The sequence below is a fragment of the Macaca nemestrina genome, chromosome 5, assembly GCF_043159975.1.
Source record: "Macaca nemestrina isolate mMacNem1 chromosome 5, mMacNem.hap1, whole genome shotgun sequence".
NCBI classification, from domain to species: domain Eukaryota; kingdom Metazoa; phylum Chordata; class Mammalia; order Primates; family Cercopithecidae; genus Macaca; species Macaca nemestrina.
The window spans coordinates 149,103,095-149,130,427 of record NC_092129.1 but is presented as its reverse complement, the minus strand read 5'-3'; the positions used below and the strand labels follow the sequence as shown (position 1 = coordinate 149,130,427).

The 27,333-nt window shown below is 52.8% G+C and overlaps 2 protein-coding genes across 4 annotated transcripts in view; one reads left to right on the top strand and one right to left on the bottom strand.

The window, feature by feature from the left end:
- Nucleotides 1-11,604, top strand: part of LOC105474470 (inositol 1,4,5-trisphosphate receptor type 3) — a 76,107-nt gene extending 64,503 nt beyond the window's left edge. The window contains exons 40-58 of one of the 2 annotated variants that reach the window (XM_011729135.3): nt 47-221; nt 331-515; nt 741-941; nt 1,097-1,207; nt 1,732-1,827; nt 1,965-2,066; nt 2,598-2,684; nt 3,181-3,291; nt 3,363-3,555; nt 3,776-3,901; nt 4,359-4,531; nt 5,152-5,316; nt 6,037-6,229; nt 6,733-6,837; nt 6,917-7,044; nt 7,805-7,970; nt 8,621-8,781; nt 9,986-10,147; nt 10,749-11,604. In XM_011729135.3, the coding sequence (XP_011727437.2) occupies nt 47-221; nt 331-515; nt 741-941; nt 1,097-1,207; nt 1,732-1,827; nt 1,965-2,066; nt 2,598-2,684; nt 3,181-3,291; nt 3,363-3,555; nt 3,776-3,901; nt 4,359-4,531; nt 5,152-5,316; nt 6,037-6,229; nt 6,733-6,837; nt 6,917-7,044; nt 7,805-7,970; nt 8,621-8,781; nt 9,986-10,147; nt 10,749-10,817 (2,709 nt within the window). In that variant the 3' untranslated portion in view covers nt 10,818-11,604. Of the gene's footprint in view, nt 1-46; nt 222-330; nt 516-740; nt 942-1,096; nt 1,208-1,731; nt 1,828-1,964; nt 2,067-2,597; nt 2,685-3,180; nt 3,292-3,362; nt 3,556-3,775; nt 3,902-4,358; nt 4,532-5,151; nt 5,317-6,036; nt 6,230-6,732; nt 6,838-6,916; nt 7,045-7,804; nt 7,971-8,620; nt 8,782-9,985; nt 10,148-10,748 lie in introns of those variants that run through there. The other variant, XR_982787.3, reaches the window with a different exon arrangement.
- A 198-nt stretch (nt 11,605-11,802) lies between these two features.
- LOC105474471 (ubiquinol-cytochrome c reductase complex assembly factor 2) lies at nt 11,803-26,998 on the bottom strand. Of its 2 annotated transcripts, XM_011729136.3 has the most exons (4): nt 26,800-26,982; nt 16,426-16,500; nt 15,524-15,593; nt 12,615-12,797 (listed from the first exon to the last, which is right to left on the bottom strand). In XM_011729136.3, exons 1-4 carry the CDS (start codon nt 26,935-26,937, stop codon nt 12,700-12,702), a joined length of 381 nt encoding a protein of 126 aa, XP_011727438.1. In that variant the 5' UTR covers nt 26,938-26,982; the 3' UTR covers nt 12,615-12,699. The 2 variants fall into 2 exon arrangements, with proteins under 2 accessions (XP_070953289.1, XP_011727438.1); XM_071097188.1 differs by lacking the exon at nt 15,524-15,593 and having other exon boundaries at nt 11,803-12,797; nt 26,800-26,998.
- Nucleotides 26,999-27,333: the final 335 nt, after the last annotated feature.

Here is a 27,333-nt window from a genome sequence, read left to right as displayed (position 1 = left end):
CAGGGTCCAGTGCTGAGGCTGCTCCCTGGCCACTGTCTATCTCCAGAAATCCTTCCACAACCTGATGATGAGTGACAAGAAGTCAGAGCGCTTCTTCAAGGTGCTGCACGACCGCATGAAGCGGGCCCAGCAGGAGACCAAGTCCACCGTGGCAGTCAACATGAATGACCTGGGCAGCCAGCCACATGAGGACCGTGAGCCAGTCGACCCCACCACTAAAGGTCAGGGGTCTGAGGCAGAGGCGCAGCGTGACGGGGCTCCCAGGATAAGATGTGCAGGGTGGAGGCCTAGGGGGTGGGCAGCTCCAGCCTCACCAGGTCTCGCCCACAGGCCGCGTGGCCTCCTTCTCCATACCTGGCTCCTCATCCCGCTACTCGCTGGGCCCCAGCCTGCGCCGGGGGCATGAAGTGAGCGAACGTGTGCAGAGCAACGAGATGGGCACGTCTGTGCTCATCATGCAGCCCATCCTGCGCTTTCTGCAGCTGCTGTGCGAGAATCACAACCGGGACCTGCAGGTGAGTGCTTTGCCACACACCTGCCCCTTCCCCCACCAGCCAGCCGGCATGCAGACCAGGCACTGTGGCCGGTGTCCCTCTATGGCATGTGTGCCCTGGCCTGGGCACTGCTGCTTTGTGGCCAGTGGTTCCCCTACCCCTGCAGCACACAAGATCGTGCTCCCCAGGCCAGCCTCCCACTCCATGCTGCAGCTGTGCTGTGCCCAACCTGTCTGTGCCCCGCAGAACTTCCTGCGCTGTCAGAACAACAAAACCAACTACAACTTGGTGTGCGAGACGCTGCAGTTCCTGGACATCATGTGCGGCAGCACCACGGGTGGCCTGGGGCTGCTGGGGCTCTACATCAATGAGGACAATGTGGGCCTTGTCATCCAGACCTTGGAGACCCTCACTGAGTACTGCCAGGGCCCCTGCCATGAGAACCAGGTGAGCTGGCCTGGTGGCACAAGCGGCAGCCAGGGTGGCAGTGTGGACATGCGGGTAGATGCAGCCAGCTGGGGCAGGGAGAGAGACTGAGTTCTCTGGAGCTGCCACAATTCTGACAGGGCTTGGGCCCTGTGTCCCCCACTGCCTCCTGCCAGACCTGCATTGTGACTCACGAGTCCAATGGCATAGACATCATCACCGCACTGATCCTCAATGACATCAGCCCCCTGTGCAAGTACCGCATGGATCTGGTGCTGCAGCTCAAGGTGGGGCCCAGTGGCAGGTGTGTGAGTGCTGGGTGTGCATGTGATGTGCATGCACGTATGTGTGACTTGCGTGTCAAGTGTGCATAGTGGTGTGTAATATATGGGTGTTAGATTATGTGTGTGATGGGGCATCGTTTGGATGCACAAGTGTGTGGTGTGTGCAGGGTGTGTGTGTAATATTCGCATGTTTATATATACATGCGTGCACGTGTGCGCAAGCATGCTGAAACACACACACACTGTGGATACAGATATGTCCTGGTTTAGCTGAGGACTTGCTACGTGTGTGTCTGCTGTCTGGGTAGCTGAGTGTTTGCCACAGTGGGGGCGAGGGCAAGCCTATGGGTGGGCTGGCTGTGCAGGATGCTTCTCATTAAGCCTAGGGGAGGGAGGATGGGAAGGTCATGGCACCTGACCTTTTGTGGGATGGGAGAGTTGTTATGGAGAGGAATGAGGGAGAAGTTGTCAGGGGCATGGTGGGGGCCCTGAGACTGTGGCCTGCCTCCCTCCGCCCCTCCATCCAGGACAATGCCTCCAAACTGCTCCTGGCTCTGATGGAGAGCCGGCATGACAGTGAAAATGCCGAGCGCATCCTCATCAGCCTGCGGCCCCAGGAGCTGGTGAGGCTGGGCAGGCGGGCAGGCGGGCGGGCAGGCGGGCAGGCAGGACTGGGTGGAGTGTGTTGGGATGGGGATGAGGGCCAGGCTGGCCCTACCACCCTAGGAAGAGAGCACTGGAACAGGCACTGCCCCTCTAGGTGGATGTCATCAAGAAGGCCTACCTGCAGGAAGAAGAGCGTGAGAACTCGGAGGTGAGCCCACGTGAAGTGGGCCACAACATCTACATCCTGGCGCTGCAGGTACCAGTTCCACCAGTGGCCCCCTGGGTGCCTGACAGCCATCACTCCCCCGGCCACCATGCCCCCCAGATGCCATCACCCCCCAGTCGCCATCGTCACCCCCCAGCCACCATGTCCCCCAGCCACCATGCCCCCAGCTGCCATCACCCCCTAGTCGCCATCGTCACCCCCCAGTCGCCATCGTCGCCCCCCAGCCACCATGCCCCCCAGCCACCATGCCCCCGCCAGCTGCCATCACCCCCCAGTCGCCATCGTCACCCCCTAGCCACCATGTCCCCCAGCTGCCATCACCCCCCAGTCACCATTGTCACCCCCAGCCACCATGCCCCCCCAGCTGCCATCACGCCCAGTCACCATTGTCACCCCCCAGCCACCATACCCCGCCAGCTGCCATCACCCCCAGTCGCCATTGTCACCACCCAGCCACCATGCCCCGCCAGCTGCCATCACCCCCCAGTCACCATCATCGTCCCCCAGCCACCATGTTGCCCAGCCACCATGCCCTGGTGACTGTGCTGCCTTTTCCCTCAGCTCTCCAGGCACAATAAACAGCTGCAGCACCTGCTGAAGCCGGTGAAGCGCATTCAAGAGGAGGAGGCCGAGGGTATCTCTTCCATGGTGGGTGCTGGCCCCGAGACTGGGGTGGGGGCAGGGCCTGGAGCCCAGGGAGGAGCCTCAACCCAAGGGCATGGCCTGGAACAGAGTGAGGCCCTAGAATATGAGCCAGGCTAGAATTTGGGGGTACAGCTCAGGAGGCTGATCGGGACTGGCAGCCAGGGGTGAAACCCAGACTGAGAAATGGAAGCAAGGCTCAGGTGGGTCTGGGGTGGTTCTGGAAGCTTTAAGCAGGACCCGGGCTGCACTTGGGCAGGACTGAGGAAGGCCCCGGCTATCCTCTGGGATTCTCTGGTAATGGCTCTCCCGCTTCCCTCCCTTTGGCACCAGATTCTCGAGGCTACGTCCTAGTTGGGCTGGGCTTGGCCTGGTCTGGCTTGGCGGAAATACTCGCTGAAGTGTAGTTCAGAGCTGGGGGAAGGCCTGGGAGGCTAGGGGCTGAGTGCCAGGCCTGGATGTGCAGGCTGGGGTCTGACCTCCGCGCCCTCCCCATCTTCAGCTCAGCCTCAACAACAAGCAGCTGTCACAGATGCTCAAGTCCTCAGTGCCAGCACAGGAGGAGGAGGAAGACCCCCTGGCCTACTACGAGAACCACACGTCCCAGATCGAGGTGGGCCTGTGGGCAGCAGGGGTGGGCGTGGGGGCCTGGGCCGGGTGTGACCATGTGCTGTGTGTGCTCAGATTGTGCGGCAGGACCGCAGCATGGAGCAGATCGTGTTCCCAGTGCCTGGCATCTGCCAGTTCCTGACGGAGGAGACCAAGCACCGGCTCTTTACCACTACCGAGCAGGACGAGCAGGGCAGCAAAGTGAGCGACTTCTTTGACCAGTCCTCCTTCCTGCACAACGAGATGGAGTGGCAGCGCAAGCTCCGCAGTGAGACCCGCGGGCGGGAGGGTGGGGCGGTCTGGAGCTGCTCACTGACACCCTGTTATAATGGCCTCCCTTGCCTGCCTGTGGGTGCCCTGCGCCCACCCCCGCCCCACCCCAAGGAAGCGCTCTTCCATGTGTGGCTTCCTCCTGAGCGGGTCCCCGCATGCAAGGGACAGAGGGTGCTCACCAGGGCCCTCCAGCAGCTCGCCGTTGCCCTCCTCAGGCATGCCGCTGATCTACTGGTTCTCCCGCCGCATGACCCTGTGGGGCAGCATCTCCTTCAACCTGGCCGTGTTTATCAACATCATCATTGCCTTCTTCTACCCCTACATGGAGGGCGCGTCCACAGGTGAGAACACAGGGCTGGCCGGCAGGTCCCCCTGGCCCTGCCATGCCTCCTTCCTGGGTTGGGGCAGAGCCTTGAGGCCAGCTGGCCTCTGAGGGGACCAGATGCAGACTGTGCAAAAGCACCCCCTTGCACCTTCCTGGGGGCTCTCACCACATCATGGAGACACAGGTGCGGTCCAAGGGGACGGTCAGGGTCTTTGACCTCATGGGAGATGGCGCATGCGTGCACGTGCACATGCACAGATGTGTCAGCCAGAAACAAGACCTGGTAGCCGCAGCTGGAAAGGGCCTCCCGCTTAGGCCTGAGGGGCAGGTGTAATGGAGAAGGCTAAAACCAGGCACCAGGAACTTAACTGAGAAGGCTGCCAGGAGAAGGTGGCTTTTCGGCACCTGTTGGACCTGCTGTGGGGCTGTGGTGGGCTTGAGGGAGCCCTTCTCACCCTGCCCCTGGCCCCCAGGCGTGCTGGACTCCCCTCTCATCTCACTGCTGTTCTGGATCCTCATCTGCTTCTCCATCGCGGCCCTGTTCACCAAGCGCTACAGCATTCGCCCCCTCATCGTGGCGCTCATCCTACGCTCCATCTACTATCTGGGCATCGGGCCCACTCTCAACATCCTGGGTGCCCTCAATGTGAGTGCCAGAGGGAGCCCCCATTCCCAAACAAGCTCATGCTCACTGCATTCAGACGGCACGCTGGCCTGCTGCTTCCAGAAGCCCCTGCTCCGTCCCATCTCCTCCTCTCTGTTGGGCTCCCAAGTTCCTTATAGACCGATGGCAGGGACTGTTCTGTGCCTTCTTCCTCTCCCTCAACATCTGAGGGCAGCTGGCACCCAGAGACAGAAATTCAAGAGTCCCTTTGGAACAGCAGGGTCAGGGTGGCTGTGCACACTGCTGGCTGTGCATTGCCCAGGGGCACTGCTACGCGGCAGATGTGCAGATTCATATATAATGACAATCTCCTGACAGATGGAAATAAAGTGCTTTGAGCAAGGAATACCTTTGCCTGATAGACCCAGTCAGTGGTCTTCTCTGTCCCCATCCTCCTTTGCCTATACGTCACTGTCTTCCTGGAACTGAGGACCCAAGGGGCTGCTTCTGTATCCTGAGTCCCAGGCGCCCAGATGTATTTCTGGAAGCAATTTCGTTAATGCCGTGCCTCCCAGGCTCTGAGCTGGGCACTGGGGAGGCATGTGTGCAGATTCAGGGTAGGTGGTAGGGTACTGACCCTCATGCCTTGCACTCGCCCCCAGCTGACCAATAAGATCGTGTTTGTGGTGAGCTTCGTGGGCAACCGTGGCACCTTCATCCGGGGCTATAAGGCCATGGTCATGGACATGGAATTCCTCTACCACGTGGGCTACATCCTGACCAGTGTCCTGGGCCTCTTTGCTCATGAGCTGTTCTACAGCATCCTGGTGAGGCCTTCTGGGTGGGCTGGGGCTGGATGGGGGCATGAGGTGGTTGAGGCTTCCCGTGAGTTGTTGGCAGTTCCCTGTCACCAGTCTCTCTGTCCAGTCCTTTTGCTGCTGGGCTGGGAGCAGTGAGATTTCAGTCTTCCTCTGCCTTACCCAAGCCTGGCCCTCAAGGCCCTGATGGCCACTCCTGGTGGCCATCTGACCCCTTTCTCCTGTACAGTGGTGGTTCAAGCCTGGACTCTGGAGCTGGACCAGGGGTTTGCATCTCAGCTGGGCTACTACTAGCTGTGTAACTGGGCAAGTTTCTTAACTGCCCCATGCCTCAGTTTCCTCACCTGTAAAATGGTGATTACAATAGCCCCTGCCTTCTAAAATAATTGTGAGATGAAATGAGCTAATGCATGGAAAGCACTTACACTGTTTCCTAGCATGTAGCAAGGGCATTGTAAGAGTTGGCTGGTATTCAACCACCCGTTTCACCCCTCGTGCCTTCCCCTGGGCCACTCCCTTTCTGTGACCCTAGAATTCCAGGTTCTTTGAGAAGCTCCCCTGACAGACCCACCCAGCTTGGTTACTCCTGACTAAGTGCAGAGACCTCCCTAGAGGAGCCTTGGGAAACTCTGGAGCCCGGGCAGCCCTCAGGGTTCCAGTGGCATCCCCAGCGAGATTGGCTGGCCCAGCCCCTCAAGGCGCCATCCCTATCTCAACCCCATCCTGCAGCTCTTTGACCTCATCTACCGCGAGGAGACCCTGTTCAACGTCATCAAGAGTGTGACCCGCAATGGCCGCTCCATCCTGCTGACAGCCCTGCTGGCCCTCATCCTGGTCTACCTCTTCTCCATCGTTGGCTTCCTCTTCCTCAAGGATGACTTCATCCTTGAGGTCGACCGACTGCCCAACAACCACTCTACAGGTCTTGGAGGCTTCCTCTCCTGGGCAGGTTGTGGGGAATGAGGTTGGGTCTCACAAGTGTCTGGCATCAGGACCAGGACCTGCAGCGCTTACCTCACCAGGCTCCCGTCTGCTTCTCCTCTTGGCTTCTGGGGACGTCTAGCTCACACCAGTCTGCCTCGCTCTTTTCTGGAACACACTGAGTGGGTGGGAGAGCCTTGGGTCTCTGGCCCCTAAGGAACCCCTTGCTTGAGGGCTGGAGCTCCTTGCACTGTCATTCATGTTAAACCCAGTATTTGCAGAAGCTGCCTGTGTGCCAGGCCTAGGGGTACAGAGACCCCTCCCTGCCCTTAGTGTGCAACCCAGTGGGGGGCAGAGGCGTGATGACCTTTCACTGTGGCCAGACAGTGGAGGGCTGGCAGGATCAGGGAAGGTTTCCTGGAGGATGTGACGCTGGGGACAGAGCCAGGGGATGATAAGGCCAGGGACTAGACCTCCTGGTGACCTCATCCATGTCCCCTCCAGCCAGCCCCCTGGGGATGCCACATGGAGCTGCTGCATTTGTGGACACCTGCAGTGGGGACAAGATGGACTGTGTCTCAGGGGTCTCGGTGCCCGAGGTCCTGGAAGGTGAGGGTGGTGTGTGTGTGGGAGTCTGGGTGGGGAGGGAGGAGCTGACAGCCTGGGCCTGAGCACACTCTGCCTGCAGAGGATGGGGAGCTGGACAACACAGAGCGGGCCTGTGACACTCTGCTGATGTGCATCGTCACTGTCATGAACCATGGGCTACGCAACGGTGGTGGTGTAGGCGACATTCTCCGCAAGCCCTCCAAAGATGTGAGCACTCCTGCCCGCTCCCAAACCTGTGGGGCCCAAGCCACTGTACCGATCAGCAAATGTGGAGAGTCCTTGGCCTCGCATCAGATATTCAGGGTTGAACCCCCTCCCCCAAACTTGTATCCCCTTTTCTCTGCTTTCCACACCCGGCCAATTCCATGACATTACTGCTCAGCTGCCCCCTCACCCCCTCATTCCATAAGGAAAGACTTTGGCAACCAAACTTTGCCCCAGGGCTAGGGACAGTGACCACTGGCTTTCCTAGCCCACAGCAGGCGGGCAGAGGGCGGAGCTCATCAGCTTCATCAGGAGGCCTCATGGTTCGGCTTGGGCAGCCACGTTCCCGAATGTCCGTCCTTCCGCTGTTGCTGAGAAGGAGTGAGAGGCCGCCTCCCTGGCCAGACAGGGTTTCTGGAATGCGTGTGGCCAGGCGTCCTGAGGGTGGGCAGAGGTGTTCAGAGCTGCCTCTTTCCCTAATCAATGTTAGGGGCAGAGACATGCCAAGACTCGTAGCCCTACCTCCCCGCACCTGACTCCTGCAGGCCTTCACCCCAGCGTGTCCTGAGTCCACGCTTTCCTAACCCAAACTCAGGGCTTTTGCTTGCAATTCTTGCTCTGGAGCCAGGTTGGGTCCACTCTGCCATCTGACAGCCCCTAAGCCAGAGGCCCTCATCACAGCCCTGGCCCCCACCTGAGTCCTGTCTTGCCCGGGTGAATGTGGGGACCACCGGGCCCAGCCTCCCTGCCTCACCCCCCACAGGAGTCTCTCTTCCCAGCGAGAGTGGTCTATGACCTCCTGTTCTTCTTCATCGTCATCATCATCGTGCTGAACCTCATCTTTGGGGTAATCATCGACACCTTCGCTGACCTGCGTAGTGAGAAGCAGAAGAAGGAGGAGATTCTCAAGACGACATGCTTCATCTGTGGTGAGGGTTGCTTCCTGCTCTGCGGAGGCCGCAGCGGGGCTGGGACATCATCTGACGCCAGCGGCAGTGGCGGTTTGGCCCCTCCTGCCCTGGGGAATCCTGCCCTGGGGCTGATGATTTGATGCATTTGCTCATCCCAGAACTGGGGAGAACATGACCCTGCCTGAACTTGGAGTCAGAAGGGAGCGAGACAGGGCCATCCCTGTAAACCCCTGGGGTTTCTAGGCGAGGACTTGAGCCCAGACAGTGCCTGGAGCTTCTAGTCTCGGTCCAGTGCTTTTCCCACCCCTGAAACGAAGTGCTAGTCCCCTCACCAGCCACCTCAGGCTCAGGCAGATGTCACCTGTATGGCCTGTAGGACCTCGCTTATTCAGCCATTCATGCTTCCCCTGAGTTCGGGGAATTCTGGCGTTTACTACTAGAGTCCTCAGTTTCCGCTGCGGGAGGGCTGCAGCTGCGGCAGGGCAGGATCTCCACTAAGTGGCTGTTGCTTCAAATAGAAGTGACCCAAATAGCCCAGAGCAAGCTGTTGGAAACGCTCATCCTGAGAATAAATGCCTCCCCGCCCCCAAGCTGGGTCCCCTCCAGCAGGTGGCCCTGCAGTGGCTCTTGATGGCTGATGGTTTCATTCCCGCCCTCTGCACCCTCAGGTCTGGAGAGGGACAAGTTTGATAACAAGACGGTGTCATTTGAGGAACACATCAAGCTGGAGCACAACATGTGGAACTACTTGTATTTCATTGTCCTGGTCCGCGTGAAGAACAAGACCGACTACACAGGCCCTGAGAGCTACGTGGCCCAGATGATCAAGGTGTGAGCAGGGGCTGCACTGGGCCTGTGGGCCCAAACCAGCCAGCCATTCTCGAGTCAACATCACTGTGCACCAGAGGCCTCATGGTTTTAGCTTCTGAGTGCCCTGGGCTCTGGCGAGGAGTGGCCACATCTGTCTGTCGGCCCTGGGAGGCCAGGGGAGGGGCTCGGACAGCTGCAGACACTTGCTGAAAGGTCAGCAGGGCGAGGAGCAGCAGCTGGAAGCAGCTCTGGGCTGCACGGGGGCCCTGCCGGGGGCCCGCTGCTGCAGAGGGGCCTCCTCCCACTTCTGGGTGTCAGGAAAAATCCCACAGCAAACCCATCAGCCCCAAAGAACGCGTGTGGTATCGCTGGGCCTGTGGTGCAGTGATGCTGAGGCGGGGTGGAGTCGGGGAGAACCTGTCTTGGCCAGTGATCTGCGGGCCGCTCTCAGGGAGTGTTTTCTAGCTTGGTGGGAAGGCAGGCTGCTTCCTAAAAAGTCTGAATTAGATGGTCCTGGGCTGAAGGGGAGCCAGGAAAAACTTTAAATATCATCTGTCCAATGTCTGTAATAATGGAGTGAAGACAATGAATCATAAAGAAGGAATTCTTTGTCGTTTAAGTCTGTATTTCGAGCTGATCTTTGTGTACAGGTTTATCTGCTGGTCTGAGAATTCACAGCTCACAAGGAAGCCGAGAACTGCTTAGTGCCCCTCCCTCCCCACTCCTCTGTCCTGGGAAACGTGGCTTTGCCTCCCAGGCACGTGTCAGATGCCAGCTTTCCTCAGTGGAGCCTCCCGCTCCCTCCGTTTGCCATCTGTCTAACTTGTGTCTTCCCGGGGCGTGGGGCGTGCTTGTCAGGCAGGCGGGCGGGAGGAAGGAAGGAAGGAGATCCAGGGTCTGTCTGGGTGCAGAGGCCTTCCTCCACCTCTCAGGGGGTGTTATGAAAGTAAACAGATGGTGCTGATACCAGCGAAGGACTCAAACTCAGCTGCCGACGCTGTCTAACGGAAGTCAGCCTGTCTCTGTGGCAGAGGGTTGACAGAGGGTTGACTGCCAGCTCACTCTGGCCCCAGGGAGGACCAGGTCAATTCAGATTTTCCCATGACACATCCCTGACGAGTAATTTTGTCAGGGGTGTGGCAGAAGCCTCCCCCCACATTACTCTAAATGAGGCCTTTCTGGGCTGGGCCCATGCCTGCTTACCCACTGGTGATGTTTTTCAGAACAAGAACCTGGACTGGTTCCCCCGGATGCGGGCCATGTCCCTTGTCAGCAACGAGGGCGAGGGGGAGCAGAATGAGATTCGGATTCTCCAGGACAAGCTCAACTCCACCATGAAGCTGGTGTCCCACCTCACTGCCCAGCTCAATGAGCTCAAGGAGCAGGTATGCACCCTGCTTGATCCCAGGCCCACCCTGGGCTCTATCCCTGGGCAGCCCCTGCCTGCCTTCATCCTTCCTGCCCCACCCTCTTCCCCACTGGCCTCTGGCCCTGGATGAGAAGGTAGGTTCCAAACCCACTCTCCCCTACATGGCAAGTCAGACTGGGGTTGACAACCCCTGCCTTGGGCCGTTAAAGACAAGGCCAAGTGGAAACTTAGTACAGGGTGGTGGGGCCCTCTGTCTCTCATCCCCTTCCTCTTGCAGCTGCCAGGTAGGTCCTTTGAGGGGATTCCTGAGTTTAAGGCCTTCTTGCCTAGACATCCTCCACTGCATCTGGCAGTGCCTGCATGAAGATGAGGCAGCCTGTTAGTGGGCTGGTTTCCCAGCTGCATCAGATCCGGGGTTTGTGACACGCTAATTGAGAACAAGGGTTTGGTGCTGACATCGACATCCTTAAAGCACCCCGAGGGGCCCTGGCCCACCGCCAGTGCTGAATAGCAGCTGGGCCCACAGAGGAAGACGGGCGCCAAGCCCTTCCACAGCACCCATGGAGAGAAGGTGCCAGGAGGCCTGACCGGGCCTGTTGGCATCTGCTTAACCCTAGATGACAGAGCAGCGGAAACGCAGGCAACGCCTAGGCTTTGTGGATGTCCAGAACTGCATGAGCCGCTGAGAAGAGCCACTGAAGGCCCCAGCAGGGGATGCTCATCACTGGAGACTGCAATTGTGAAGAACACTGCCCCCTCCCCCGGGTTGGGTGGCCCAGCCAGCTGGCCAGCCTCCACTCCCACTCTGCCAGACACCCCGACACCCACCCAGGCTTTCAACAGCATGGAGGGGGAGCCTCAGAGCTCACAGACCTGCTTAGAGCCCTTAAAAAAAAAAAGACTTGAAAGTTCACTGGGACTCAGTTTACCTTAATGCCTTAGCAGAAGACAAATCCTACCTAGACACCTTTGTCCCTTAAAGCAATAACTGACAACTCTTTGTAGTCCTCCTCATGGGTAGTTAAAAGTGGGGTCACCCCTTTATCTCCAAGCACTACATTTTGGCTGCTGCCGGCCTCTGGGGAGGTGGCAGTAATGCTGTTACTAGTGATTTTAGGGCTTTGTTATTTAACTTATTCCAAGGGTGCTGTGCTCAGCCCTGCCCATGGCTGTACAGCTCCCTCCGTGCCTCAGATCTGCTGTAGCCAGTGCAGACCTCACTGTCGTGTCCATGCCACCCTGGCATGGCTGTAGGTGGCCTGATGACTCCATGATGGACGATCTTGCTCCTGGGACCTGCCTCTTCCCAGGCTTCCTGGGGGAGAGTTGTATGCCCAGGCAAACAAGGGCTGAGCGGCGTTCGCATGGCTGTTTCATGACCGCTTGTTTTTCTCCTTTTGGTGTAATGTTTTACAAATCCTTTGGCCTGAGAACTAATATGTTAATTGCCTTAAATAAATTAATAGAAGTCTAGTCCGTTAAAAAGGGATGTGTTTCCTGCACTCCCCCGGGGCTGTGGGGATTAACAGGACATACTGGCAGAAGACAGGAACAAGAGTCCTTCCCTGCTGGCCTGGCCTCTCCTCAGGCTCTCGGGAGATGCACTGAGTGACATCGTGTCTCGGGTCCTCCCCTGAGATCTCCCTACCCAGAACTGCATTTAGGCATAACTAGTTTCTACTGCAGTCCTGTCGATTTTATTTTATGCATTTCAGAACATCCTGAGGAGTCTAGACACAGACGAGGTTGAGAACCCACTTCTAGTTTGTACCCACCAGGGGCGCTGTGGGCCCAGCCTGGTCCCTCACGGTTCCAGACAGAAGAATGCTCAACTAGGAAAGTGAATGTGTCTATCAGTAAGAGCCAAAGTTCCATGGAATAATGAGGTGACCCTGTGTGTGTCCTTAGCCAGCAGGGCCTCTGACTTGTGGCCACCTACAGAACCTGCCCACAATGCTGAAGCCAACTGCAGCTGAGGCCCCGCCTGGCCAAGGCCTGTCTATAGCTTCCCTGTCCCTTAAGCCAATTGGGCAGTGTGGGTTTTTGCAAGGTCAGGGACAGAGGCCTGAGGTTCGTCCTCTGAGTCAGTGGGGATGAGGGCCAAGCAGGCTTTTTGCCTCTCTGGGCCTCACACTTCCCTGATGCTGTTTGCAACAGGATGCCCTTTTCAGTATTTACTGCTATTTTTGGCTTCCTCCCAGGAGCTCCTACAACAAAAGGGAGCCCGAGTATCTTGCCAGGAGGCACCAGACCCCTGCTGGAGGGGCGGGGGCTCCTGTGGTCCTGCAGGAAGCACCTTGTGCGGAGGCCCCATTACCTTCCCTTGTCAGGCCCAGAGGGAAACCTGCATTTCCTCTCCCCAGGAGATTTCCCTCCCCTGGAGCAGCAGTCACAGCAGACAGCCCAATCGCCATCCCTTCTGAGGCTGAAACTTTCTTTAGAGCCTTTCTGGGAAGGCTAGAGGAGATTCCCAAACTGTAAGGTCACGGGGAAACTGGGGCAGTTTTATTGACGATGGCAATGTACAAGACTCCACACCTAGATACGTGGGCGAGGTAAGGCCTGAGCTCAGGCCTTATGATCCTCCTCAGGACCCTTGGAGGAAAACTTCTCCTGCAGTTTCTTCCACATGCTTTTATCCATTTCCTTAAGCTCTTCCAAGGTGTCTGCAAAAGGGAAAGACAAAAAGAGAGAGACAAGTCTAAAACTTGATGACGTAGATTGGACCCATGGGGCTTTCCCGACACAAGCATGCCCTGCTTTTCACACAGTGTGTTCCTGAAAAAGGGAAGTGTAGACCCAGCTTCTGAGGAGCAGATCAAACAGGGTAACAGAAGTGACCACTCGCAGTGACTGAGCACTGTGTGCCAGGCTGTGTGCCCAGCACGCTCTCAGTGGTTTCTTGCCCTCTCCTCACCCTTGGCATCAAAGCAGGGTGTGCTGCTCGTTGCCCTGCTCCATACGAGGGCAAATAAATGGCCCTGAGCTGTCTGCTGTGCAACCCACAGGCCCAGATGGTCCATCGCAAAATTTGGCCTGCTCCACACAGGCCTGTCTCATTTTCAGGTGTGGAAACTGAGGCAGGAGGCGGTGAAGTAACTTGCTCAGTTTGAACAGCTGGGAAATGGAGCAGGGATTTGAATCCTGGCGTGCAGGTCCAGCACATGCTGTGGAATTAAGCAGGCACTGAGAGAGGGATGGACTTAGGCCTGAATCCCAGCCCACTGTCTCCCACTGTGGGTCCCCTCCCACTGTGGGTCCCCTCAAGCACATTACTCAACCCTCTATACTTCGGGTTCCTCATCTGTAAAATGAAGATAAAAACACACATCTGCAGACAACTTGGGGAGAGGTGAAAAAGAAAGAAAGAAAAAAAAAAACATGTACCTCCAAAGTTGTCAGGATTAAAGAAAATCATGGAAGTAACTTGCTTGGCACACAGCCTGCACTCAATGAAAAGGCAGCCATCTCCACCACAGTGCGGGTGGGAGGGGCTTTTGTTTAAGAAAATACACGTCCCCACACCCAGGAACCAAAGCAGGGTTTCTTGGCCTTGGCACTACCAACACTTTGGGCCAGATAATTTTTCGTTGTGGGCTGGCCTGTGCATCATCGAAGGCTGTTTTGAAGCATCCCGGCCTCTACCCACTAATGCCAGTAGCACCGCTGCCCCCACCACCAGTTGTGACAACTAAAAATGTCTCCAGAGATTGCCACATGTCTCCTGGGAGGCAAAATCACCCCCAGTACGGAACCGTTTTTCTGAAGTCTCTAGGGCTAATGTTCCATGAAATCTAATTTTACGTATATGTTAAATTTTAGATATTCTTATAATACTGTTTTGCTTGCCTGGCCTGAATTTTCACGTTAACAAAACTACTGGAGAAAAGAGTATCTTTTCTGACCAAGAAAGGTGACAGAAAAAAGCCCCTGCTCTGGCGCTTTTCCGGAAGTCCACGTTTCCAGTGTCCAGGTGGACATTGAGGGACACTGTCCATCTCCAAGCCCTGAGGCCTCCCTAAGGTGCTTTCCATGACACCAGTCCCAGGGTGGACACACATGTGACCCAGAACACAGCACATTTCAGACTCGCCAGGCCCTCAAAGCCTCTCGCTACAAGGTGCTGCAGGTCTTTTCTTGTCCTGTCAGAGGAAACATTTGGTAAGCTTACGCCACACAATTTGCAACAAAAATACGAGGCTTGCTGTGAAAACAAATTCTCAGCAAATTTCCTGGAACTAAACTTGCAGCCAGAACAAGCTGCAGCGTGGACCAATGGCGGGACTATCTCCTAGCCTTCGTTGCTGCCTGTTTTCCACTTGCAGAGGCTGCCCTGAGGTGAACAACATAGAGGGCAGAAGCAGGGCCTCTGGAACTTATTTCCACCCTCACTTCAAGTTCAAACTTTGCTCAAACTGTCCAGGGCCCTCACGATAACGTGCATCAATGCTGCTAATTAGACGGACCCAGGGATAGAAGAGTAAATTTACACATTAAAAAAATCGCCAATAAAGTGATTTTGCCTGGCCAAAATATCTTCACCCATTTTCCCAGAGAGTACTGGAATAAAAACAGGGTTACAGTTGACATGTAATAGCAGGTGACACCACCAGGTTTTAATCTCAGAAGATGGTTTTCTAGAAGCCCAAATCCTCAAAACTAAGTTGCTGAAGGCTGCCAGAAGAAGAGGAAAGACATATTTCTAGAATACCAGAAGGAAATGTGTCAGGGCCATGCCCTTCCAGAAAAGGTTAGCCTATTTTTGTATATAATATACTTGGCAACAAAAATAGTAATTTTCCAGTACCTGCCTACCTCAGCCCTGGCTCTCTGGCCCCCCTCCTTAGGGACAATGGAGATAGGGAATTAAGGAAAGGACAGGCTTGGCAGGATGTTTCCTTTCTTGTTAATCAGAGTCTATCAATGACTCTAAAACATACCTAGTTCAACTCATATCTAACCCACAGACCACGTCCCCTGGGTCAGATAACTCTTAGGCGGATATCCCCAAACACGTTTATTGAATGGCTTTTTGTTTTAATTAAAACCTTCATTGTTTATAAAGCCCCCTTAGGACCATAAAAATAAAATAATTTTCCTTCCATCCTGATTTCAACTACTTCCATTTGGCAAATATGTAGTCCCCTGTTCCCTGCTGCCCAGCCTTGAATTTAAAAGCACTAAAGATAGATTTTCTTTCTTAAATAACGCCTTTGACCTTCTCCACAGTATATGGTCAAAATGCATGAGCCCTGTAGCTTCAGAATTTCCTCTGGGCTGTTCTACAAGACTTTCCATCAAGCAAAGCTGCCTTCTTAGACAATTCCCCTTGGCCACTCAAACTCAGAGTCATTTGCAAACCAATGAGAAAAGGCAGCTGTGCTTTCATTACCTGTGGACAGGATCAGCTTGTACTCTTCCAATGACAGGCCACTGAAGCTGGTGTCTCTGGGGCGAGGGTACTGGTCACCGGGGCAGAAAGGAAGTGAAGGGAGGAGAGAGATCAGTCCACAAGCCCTGCTCTCTGACTGCATTTCATCTGGGCCCTAGGCAACCAGAGGCCAGGCCTAGCAAGAAGAGCAGCGCCACCTTGAGGTTAAGACTTGGCCTCACAAGAACCAGTACAGTCTCCAGCAGGCAGCTCCAACTTTAATGTACCCATGAGTCCTCCCTGGAAAACGCAAGTATGGATGGGGCCCCTGATTTGCTTTTCTAACCAGCTCCCAGGTGATGCCCATGCTGCTGCTCATGGATCACATGTTAGTAGGGAGGATTTAGAAAAAATCCATCTTCCACATAGGCATATGGCCATGTTTGTGGAGTTACTGAACACATTTTTCAAGTATGGGAAAAACCACTCTAAATGGAATTTGACAGTAATCATGTTGGGGCCCAGCTCCGGAAAGGACGGCACTTTCCCAATCATCCCACCTTTATCACCAGAGTGTGGGGAGGTGTCAGTTCCATCAGAGTGAATGGGAAAATTGGTATAAATCCAATGGCTGTCAGACACTCCCAGGAGCACACACTGGCATATCAAATACATGGCTTCTATTCATAATTGGTTTTCTTTGTTTCTTCCCTTTTCCCTGTATTCACAATTTTAAACAGCTTTTATTTAGGTGGTGTAAAAGCCTCTACCAGGCACCTCTGTTGGCTTGGTTGAAATTACTGGTTTCATTTGAAAGCAGCAAAGCCAATTCTTTACAAAACATTACATAATCAGATTTTCACTCATTCTTATTAGTTGTCCTGTCAGAAAGCTGGGGATATAAAAGACTGTGGCCCACTCACCTTGTGTTTGTAGTAGTTTGAATGGAGTCGCGCTAAGCTCTCGTACATCTGATCACAGGCCTCAGGCTCTGCAACCTGAAAAGCAAAGAACCCCCAAGGAGGTGAGCAAAGGAGTCCTGCCTCCCACAGTGTCTGTACCTCGAGGAAAGACCATACTTAATAAGGCATTCACATGAAGCAGGCCTGCAGCTAGCACTGGCTTCTCCACTCTGCGGGAAGCAAACCTGGACTATAGCTCTGCTATTAGAAACTACTTTTTGGAGGCATAGCTCTGCCTCATCAACTCCCCAACCTGCAGAAAAATCAGATTAATCAGCAAACAAGCATTTGTGGAGCATCTGTGACTTGTGAGCCACGACACCAGCTGCAGTGAGAGATGCCACAATAGAAATGTAAGGTTGGAAAGGCGTGCCTAACAAAGGGGGTGCTGGGCAGAGTGGGCTACAGGGACTCAGTGGGGGAGTCCCCACATGTTCAAGTGGTCAGTGCATGATGGAAGTGAGACGACGCTAGGTTCTGAAAGAAGCACAGGGGTCAGCGAGCAGAAGGGAGAAGGGCAGGCCTTCCTGGGGGAGGAGATGCTGTCAGCAAGGAGGAGGAGGCAGGAATCCTCTGGGATGCTTCAGGCCAGACCAGTAGATTCTTTTTTTCTTTTTTCTTTTTTTGAGACAGAGTCTTACTCTACTGCCCAGGCTACAGTGCAGTGGCACAATCTTGGCTCAGTGCAACCTCCGCCTCCTGGGTTCAAGTAATTCTCCAGCCTCAGCCTCCCGAGTAGCTGGGATTAAAGGCATGTGCCACCACACTCAGCTAATTTTTGTATTTTTTAGTAGAGACAGGGTTTCACCATGTTGGCCAGGCTGGTTTCGAACTCCTGACCTCAAGTGATCTGCCTGCCTCAGCCTCCCAGTGCTGGGGTTATAGGCGTGAGCCACCATGCCCAGCCTCAGACCAACAAAATCTTTTAGCAAAGGCAAAAAAAAAACAAATCAAAAAAATCACCTGAGTTTTCATCTGTGATAAGTGGGGAGCTGCTGAAACTCTACAAGAAGGGAAGAAACATGAAGGCAGCAACATTTTTTTTTTTTTTTTTTTTTTTTTTTTTTAGACGGAGTCTCGCTCTGTCGCCCAGGCTGGAGTGCAGTGGCCGGATCTCGGCTCACTGCAAGCTCCGCCTCCCGGGTTCACGCCATTCTCCTGCCTTAGCCTCCCGAGTAGCTGGGACTACAGGCGCCCGCCACCTCGCCCGGCTAGTTTTTTGTATTTTTTAGTAGAGACGGGGTTTCACCGTGTTAGCCAGGGTGGTCTCGATCTCCTGACCTCGTGATCCGCCCGTCTCGGCCTCCCAAAGTGCTGGGATTACAGGCTTGAGCCACCGCGCCCGGCCAAAGGCAGCAACATTTAAGATAAAATGGGTAAACTGAGGAGAACCAAGATGGGACCACAGTTAGGTCCTGCTAGAAAGGAGATGGCCCAGAACCCTGAGGCGTTGCCATAGAAAGGGGGATATAAGTAAATTCTCTGGTGCCAGAGACAGCGATGCCCTGATGGGCATTCTCTGGAAGACGCAGCATACAGAGGAGGTGTGGTCAGGAAGACAGACAGCATACAGAGGAGGCGTGGTCAGGCAGACAGACAGCATACAGAGGAGGCGTGGTCAGGAAGACAGACAGCATACAGAGGAGGCGTGGCCAGGAAGACAGACAGCATACAGAGGAGGCGTGGTCAGGAAGACAGGCGGCATACAGAGGAGGCGTGGTCTCTTCCCTCTAGTTCGAACTTTCCCTTTACTCTGTCCTTGCTATTACTTATGTATAATTCTTTAAATTTTTCTGCCAAGAATTTTGAAAAGCTCCCCAGAACAAAACTTTCTCTTTTACATTTTTTTTCCCCCAAAATTCAAATGATGGATTTTTTCCTAACTTAAATCCTTCCTTGGAGAAGGCAGAGCATAAATAAATCAGTAGTAAAGAAGTTTAATAGGCAACTCCACTGCTGCCTCTCTGTGCATGTCAAATGAGGTCCCTACTTTACAGCAAACAAAAAAGACAATCCATCATTTAGTTCTACCTGACCCATTCCTGGGTTCAGGCTACTCATCATGAGAACAGCTAGATACATCAGAAGAGGAAGGATTATGGCCTGAAGAGGTGGCCAGTGTTTGCTGAATAATAATCAAAGTCATTATCTGAGTGGACAGAATGAATGGAAAAGGATGAGGCTGGTGCCTCCCTGCTGCCGGACAGCTCTTCCAGGGAAAGTCCCGCTAGAATGGACTTCTGCACACATCTGGACGAACACATCTGGAATACTTCTTCAGCAGGGCATGCATAGCCAAAAGCTAACGCTGGAGTGCAGTGGCGCGATCTCAGCTCACTGCAACCTCCGCCTCCCGGGTTCAAGTGATTCTCCTGCCTCAGCCTCCCAAGTAGCTAGGATTACAGGCACCCACCACTACACCCAGTTAATTTTGTGTATTTTTAGAAGAGACAGGCTTTCACCATGTTGGCCAGGCTGGTCTCGAACTCCTGACCTTGTGATTTGCCCGCCTCGGCCTCCCAAAGTGTGCTCACTTATAAATTTAACAGGCATTCACTGAGACCCTAGAGCATGCTTGGCCCATCCATGAGCAGGGGATGCTTGGGTGAATGAGTACCTCCAAGGCTGTAGGGAGCAGTGGAGCCAAACTGTCTGGGTTGAATCCTGGCACCAGCCCTTATCAGCTATGTGATGTCAGGCAAACCATTCACTCTTCCCCCATGAAACACACTTAAAAAAAAAAAAAGTTGCCAGTTTATCTTTCTCTGTATCTGTACATACGTATCTTTCTTCTGATCCACTTGAAAGTAGAAGCATAATGCCCCTTCACCCCATATTTCATTGTGCATTTCCTAAGAAGAATATTCTCTTATATAACCACAGTACAGTGATCAAATTCAGGCCACTTAACATCGATACAACATTATTATCTAATGCACAGTCCATATTCCAATTCTGTCAATTGTCTCAATAATAATCTAAGGAAAAACAGGATGTCCTGCTGCATGTAACAGTCATGTATCTTTTAGTCTCTTTTAATCCGGGACAGTTCCTCGGCCTTTGTCTTTCATGCATTGAACATTTTTGAAGCATACTGGCCAACTTAACCTTTCTTTTAAAAGAAAATATAATAATAGCCCCTACTTCCCAGGGTGGTGTGAGGATAAATGAGGTAATGCTTGGGCTGCTCTGAATTCCAGGCCTGGAACACCGATAAATGTGAGTGATTAGTTTTTCTTACAGTTATTAGTAGTAAAGAGTTGTAGTAAACACAGGCCCCTGTCTCACAAAGTAAGAGGGGAAAGGACAGAACGGTTTAGGACCACCCTGGTGAGAGTGGAACGAAGGGGCATGTACGAGGTGCTATGGGCCTGCGGGGCCAGGCAGGAAGTGCTGGAGAATGAGCGGCTGAGGATGGGTGCATGTAACAGCAAGGGAGTGGGGGCGCTCCAGGCACAGGACCAGGTGGAGCCCGTGCCCAGGGAATGGGTCAGCATGTTATCAGTGGATCAGCATGGCTGGTGTGCACTGCAGATGATGGCGCTGGAAACGGAAGTGAGGACGGATGAGAAACTGCTGAGGCTTCACTCCTGACTGACGCTGGTGGCTCTCAGCGGTCACTGAGCACTCCATGGTCTGCCAAGAGAGCAGTTGTCTGCTGTACCCGGTCTTCACCTGATGGCCGCTTATCTGGACCCTCCCATCCTGCCACCATCCCCACCACCTTCCCAACTAAGCTCTTAGGAAAGGAGTCCACATGCTGATTTGCCTTCCTCCCATAGCCTCTGCCTCTCTCCTGGGCTCCTAACACTGCTTCCTGATAAACCTGCATTCCAACCAGATCCTCACCCTCAAACACCTTGTCAACTCAAGTTCCTGCTCCAACTCTCTAGCAGTGAGAAGTCACCAGTAGGCTGCTCAGCAACCTTGTATCACACCCTCAAGCAGGTGTGCTATAAAGTGCTGTCCTTCCTTGCCACCTAGTCCCATCTCTGATGGGCAGCAGGACAGACAGGAGGGGCACAAGGGACGGGTCACCCTTGCAGAGTGCTGCTCCTGTAAGAGCAAAGTGCACAAAGTCTAAGTGCAAAAAGCAAAGTGACGCTCAGGTACTCTCACTTCTTAAGCTTCCTCTGTGTGAAAGAGACAGTCTCCTAGAGAGTTCCCAGAAGTCCTGGACTCAATTGTAATCCGAGAAAGAAAACCAAACACCTGAGTCCTAAAACAGACTTGCCACCCAGTTTCCTGTTTGAGGTCAGAAGGTGTCTGAGGCTGTAAAAGCAACTCAGTGGAGGTGACAGGAGTTTGAGATATACCCATTTCTAGCAAGTTCTTACTGCCTGAAGAGTGATGAAGCCTTGATCAATGCTGGGTTCCTAGCCACAGATAACTCAAGCTCAGCAATTAAAAAAGTCATCCTTAAAAGGATGTCAGTGGAGACATCTGTCAAATTCCAGAAGCCTCACCACGTTCCTATAGCTTACACTTTATTCACAGACTCCAGCACTAACATTCCTGAGTTCTGAAATGCAGTTTTTCTGATGAAATGGACTGTGCATTTTTAGAAATATTCTTAATACAAGCTTTAAATTACCTGATTTTGCATTCATACCTAATGAGATCATGGACGTTTTAGGACTAATAGCAGTGCTGGGTTTGAAAAAGGCAGCAGTGGGGACATTATGAAAAATTCAGCACTGCTCCCCAAATGTGAATAAAATAGATGTTCATCTGACGAGTGTCCTTTATAGTTCTATTTTTGCTCCTTTTGCATTTCCCCTGCTCAGTCGTCAGTAAATTTCTCTTTACCATATTAAACTTTTATACATACAAATCTACATCGGTGCCGCAGGCACTGATTTCGATTTTCCAAATTGAATTTTGGGTGGTGACAGCAATTGGTACAGCGGCCCCTATTCTAGTCACACAAAGGGACGCATAAGCACTTTTGGGAAAGGGTGTTGCAAATTGCTTTGCTAATTAAGGTAGAGCTGGATTCAGTCCAGGAGGATCTATAAAAAAAGGCTTTCAAGACTTGGTAATGAACTTCTGAAATGAGTTCATTCTGTTATGGGAGCCTATTCCCTTCAATTGAGTTGAAAATGTATTTCTTGAGCACCTACTATAGAGAGAGTGCCCCACTAGGGGACTGTGAGGGGCCATAAAGAAGACGACCCAGGCCAGCTGTGGAGAAGCTGGCAGGCACACTGCAGAGACAAGATACACATGAATTAGAAACCAACCCTGCCCGGGGCAGCATGCAAGTGAGAGCCAGAGCTGTGAAGCACGGGCCGCTGCAGGAGACCCGAGGTGGGAGCTGGGCACCAGGCTGTGCTGACAGGGAGGTATGGCAAGGAAGGGCTAAGTTTCACTGCAGCGACAGTGCACAGAGTGAGGAGTGCCGACCTGGGCATGAGTGACACAGGGACCAGAAATGACTGGGAGGATGAAGCATGAAGAGGCACAGGACAAGGGTGTTTTAGGCAGGCAGAGCTTTTAAGGGGAACCCAGGGAGGGCTCCAAGAGCCTGGGAAGCCACCAAATTCTTGACAAACTCTGTGTTTGGGTTTTTGGAGGTTGTAGGGGTACGATGATCCACAGTGCACTTAAGTCTCAAAGGATCACAATCGCTTGTACCATGGACAGTTTGGGAGACCATGAGAAGCCACCCTTGCTGAGCCTGGGGCTCGTGTTGGGGTGGTGAGAGGCAAGGCTGGAAACACAGGTTGGGACCAAGGATCAGAGGCACTGCAGGTCTCACAAAATTGCCTGCCACCTGTCCAGGAGGCAACAGGCAGACCCCAGAGATCTTTGAATAAAGTAGTGACCCACCAAAAGTGGCTAAGAATTTATCCCTTCAGGAGGAGGACTGCAGCTTTACATATGCAGAGATAAACGCCACCCCTTGGTGTGAATACTACCCTAGCTCACACTGGCGCTATTCAGAATTGGAAGAGAAAAAAAGATGGAGATGTTTGCATTCCCTCTTAGAGATGATTCTCCTTACAATTCCAGGTTTTAGATGGGCTCGATATGTAACTAAAAATAGGATAATCTGCTCTTAGGACACTCTTCAAAAACATGACTTCAGGGGGCTCACAAGTGGGGGTGAGCAACGTTGACATGGCTTCACCGTGGCCAGCATATGCCAGGTGGCTTGGGAGCTAGCTCCCTGGCACACTGAGGAATGCCAAGGATCAGGCCTCAACTGGATGACTGACAAAACAGAATCATAAAAATACCTTTGAATTATCCTCTGAGAAGGTGGAAATATCATTTACATTATTAGAAACTCAAGAAAAAGTTTAACTTCTTTCAAACTGGGCCAATATTATTATACTTAAACTTGGATACAATACAATTAGAACTCCCTGGTGGGCGAGCCCCTTCCTGGGCAGCAGCTCTTCCAGGCCACCCCTCGGAGTTGTAACTCATGCTACATAAGTGGGTGCTGGTGTGCAGTCTGGGATCTTTTAGGAAGCACCTAATGAACTCATTAGAAAGATCTGCTCCTTTCCCTGTTGTTAAGTCAACAATTACAGTTGTTGTGCCACCTTCCCCCATGTTGCAATTCTTTTATTAAGCTCTCAGCGCTGTAGGAAACACGTGTTCTTAGACAAACTGTATTCAAAAGGGGCAAAGCCCATAAACACCGACTTTTTAAAACTACACAATAGGATATGGGGTGTAAGAGGAGTTACGTGTGTTCCTGCTCCCACCACCACCTCCCTGCTTGGTGGGTTTAGGGTGGACCACGAGACTCCCCAGAGGGCAATTTGAGGTGGAATAAATGGAGGCAGTGGTTTTTATACTCTGGTTTTGAGTATAAATTATTAATTTGCCCTTTAGTTAACCCAGCTTTTCTCTGCTTGGTGTCCCACCCAGGACCATCTTTCTTCCCATCTGGACTGGTAGTGGCTGAGGCAAAGAATAGATGGGTAAACACAGGGAGTTCCATTTGCTGCCCAAACTATCTATGGCCCAAAAAGGTTTGAACAGGCAACCAGGGGAAGGAAGTGGTGTGATGTTCATGGAAAAAGAGGTTGTTCAGGTTGTTCTAACAATAACTTGGAACAGCAGCTGAGGAAAGGCCAGGCACCCAGGAGACGACGCACACTAGGGCCAGGAGGGCTGGGTATGTTTCTCACCTGGCTTGTCTCTTACGGCTAGAGAATCCCCAGAGAGTTGTCTTGTTTTTCTGATTCGTTTCCTCATCTGTAAAATGGGAACAGTAATGGCTACCACTCAGCTGCACTAAGGATTAAATGAGATCATGCCGGCAAAGGTGTGCTGTGCACCTTTCGGGCTGATCATTAGGACGAAGGAAGCCAAGAGGCTGAGAGGACGACTGACTGCCTCTCTCCTCTACAGGAATGGAAAGATGGCCTGAACAGAGCTACTTTCCCCTCCAGTCCTGTCTTCTGGCAACCGGCATAACCAAGGAGGAGCTCTATACTAGTCAGTCAACTGGATCTAATCCCCACCTCCCGCTGCCAGTTTAATGAACAGCCTACCAGAATCATCTTGCTTTCTCAAGGTCTTTATACATGATCTGGGGGTGTCAGTAGGAGTGACTCACAGTAGTGTTTTCAATTCCAGCAAGGAATCGCGCCCTTCAAAAATTACCACAAAGATTTACTAAGCCCAGGTGCATTCTCAGGTGACATCAGGATGAGGTACCAAAACAGTGGTCCTGAGTAATGCTCCTGCTGCCATCGTGATGCACTGGTTCACTCTACCAGTAATGCATTCATCAGCTGCTACAGAATCATCAACAGAGCCATGACTTGCATCTGCAGCTGGGACTCAAACCTGTGTGGGCCTTTGACTGCTCAGGAACAATTTCCCTAGGTGATAACAACTCCAAAAGAGAAAACTCTTTCCTCCTTTGCTGGCTCCTCTTACACTAACAATCAAGCAAGTGAATGTAATGCTCTCTCACCTCCCCAAAGATGGAGCCTCTGACTGCCCAACTGTAAGCTCCTTGGTGGTGAGGGCCAGCTTATGGCCTTCTTCCATAGATCCCGAAATTCCCCAAACATGGTAAGCTCTCAGATCAATTCTGCCCACTCAGAACACACAAATATTCCTTTCTCACTCTTCACAACTTCTCTTTGTCTAGTTCTGCTACATCTGAAACTATATTCAGACAATTGTCTCATGAGCCACAACCAATTATTTACTTATCCATTCAGGCATTTACTGAGTGTTTTTTATGGGCCAAGGACTATGCTAGACACTGGTAGGGGAGAGGGGGAAAGATAAAAATGGCATCATCTCTATTTTCAGGAAGCTCATACTAAAAACATGCAGGGAGTACAGCTTTAGGAAGCTCACGGGGTTTGTAGAATTGGGACTAGATAAGATTCTTGCCTTAAAGATCTTTCCACTTTGGGCCAGTGAAGACCACCATGAACCATGGGAGGGCCCTGGGTGTCGTATAACCTGGGCCAGACACTCCCCAGGCTGTCAGCCAATCAGCAGTCCAGTCACAATGATGCCACTGGGCGTGCTCCTGCTCCTTTAGGTGGGCTGGCTTGGCTCTGTTTTGGGCTAAGCTAAAAAAAAAAAAAAGACCATGTTCCTTCTTTGACAGGTCTTGGCCAAGTTTCGCAAGTCATTTCTTCAGACTGCGTGTGTATGTATCTCATTTCATTTCTGGTCTCTTGCCCGAGCCCCAAGCTCAAATATAGCACGCCTACTTGACATCGCCACTAGGAAATCAGTGTACTTGGCATCTCAGGTTTAACCTGCTTAACACCGAACTCAAGATATTCTTCCTACACTTTACCTATTCCTGCCTCAGTAAATGGCACCATCTTAGACCTAGATGCTCAGGCCAAAAAAAATCTAGGTGCTATCTTTGGTTCCTCTCTTTTCCTTTATCCCACATCCCACATATCAGCAAGTCCTGCTGACTCAACCTGCACATAACCTGAATCCAGCCACTCCCATCTTCTGTGCTGCCATCCTCATCCAACCCCCCACCATCGCTCGCTTATAGTACCATAATCGGCTTCTCTCCAGCCTCCTTGCTTTTTTGTTATTGCCCCCTATAGCCCACTCACCACATAGAACCAGAATAGTCTTAAAAAAAATAAATTGGGGCACATCAGTCCCCTCACTAAACATCCCCAGTGACTTCTCACTGGCCTTACAATGAGGTCTAACAGCTAATCAGAGCAGATAATAACCTACTGTGCCTGGCTCCTGACCTCCACCTTAGCAAACTCCACCTCACTCACTACCCTGCAGCCATTCTGGCTTTCTTTCTGTCCTGGAACATGTCAATCTGCCTCCTGCCTTTGGGCATGCGCAGTGTCTGGAATGTCCTTCCCGCCAAGTGTACATGGCTGGCTCATCCTCTTGCCTTAGGTCTTACCTATGTGTCATCTCCTCAGAAAGACCCGACTAATAACATTACTCTTTTATCATGCTACCCTATTTTCTACTGATCACAGTACTTATCTGTCTTATGCAGACCTACTTGTTTATTGTGTCCTGAACTACAATGTAAAACTTCATGCGGGCAGGACTTCACCTGTTTAACACTGCTGTTTCCCTAGCACTGCTCCAGGCATATGGTAGGTGCTCAATAAATACGAGCTATATGAACGAATGAATCGCAGAGCTGCAGCGCCAACCTGGAGGAGAGCAAGAACGTAGGCCTACTACTCACACACAGCTACGTGAGCTGAGGACCCAAACCTGCTGCACAGGCTTACAGGGCTCAGGAAGAACGCAAACGCTTAGCCGGGACCTGCAGAGTTTACTGGGGATTAGCTCAGTCAATACACAACACTGCGAGATAATGAGGTAACGTTACCGTGACACGGGAGCAAAAAGCTGAGGCTGTCACCAGCTGCCACTGGTGTTGTGGATCTCAACTGTCTGCACCTTGAATCACCTGGAGAGCTTTTAAAACACTGAGGTCAAGATCCCACCCCTAGAGATTCTGTATCTTAAGTTTTTGTTTGTTTTTTGATTTGCGGAGACGGAGTCCCACTATGTTGTCCAGGCTGACCTCCTGGGCTCAAGCGATCCTCCCGCCTCCGCCTCTCAGAGTGCTGGGATTATAGGTGTGAACCACCGCGCCCGGCCCATCTGGAGTTTTAAAAAAGCTTCCTCGGCAATTCCAAGGTGCAGCGCGGGGAGAGCGCTGAGTAGAAAGGGCGTAGCTCTCAGTACTCCCTGGGGAGAAACGGGGGTCTGCGCTCACGTGCGGCCTGGAAGGAGGACGCGCGCATGCGCAGATCCCGCTGATAGCGCGCTAGCTGGCCCCGCCCCTGCCTCGTCCTTTCCTCCCCTCGTCCCAGCCGCCTCCCCGCCGGTCACCTGGGTATTCTCTCCCTCCCGAAAGGCCTGTGCTACCCGCTGTCGCAGGTAAGCGCCCAAGTCCCGGCCCCGTTTGGTCTCGTCCACTGGCCATTCCTCACAGAGCTTAAGAAAACGCCGGTACCGGCTGGCCGCCATTTTGGGCCCCGTGTGTTCCCGCCTTAGGGGGAGGAGTCGCCGCCAATGGATGGTACTTGCGCACTAAGTCTCGCCGCCTTAGGAGTGGGGCGGGAGGCCGAAGTGGGCATGCGCGACTTTGCAGGCGCCCAGTTACTCTCCGGGTAGGGGCGCTGCTGGCCTTTCTCTGCAAAGCGAGCTAATTCAGTCGTCCTCCTCCTGGAACCGGCCCAGCTCCCAGGGGCAAGGCGGACGTGGAGTACCTGAGGGACAGCTTTGCTTCTCTTTTTCAATGACTGCACAAGCTTGAGACTAAAAAACCCTCCTCCGAGGCCTCCGCTGTTTTGCATAAACCAATACATTTGCATGTAAATACAGGTTACTGGATGAAGATGTGTTTGAACGTTGTTCGTGTGT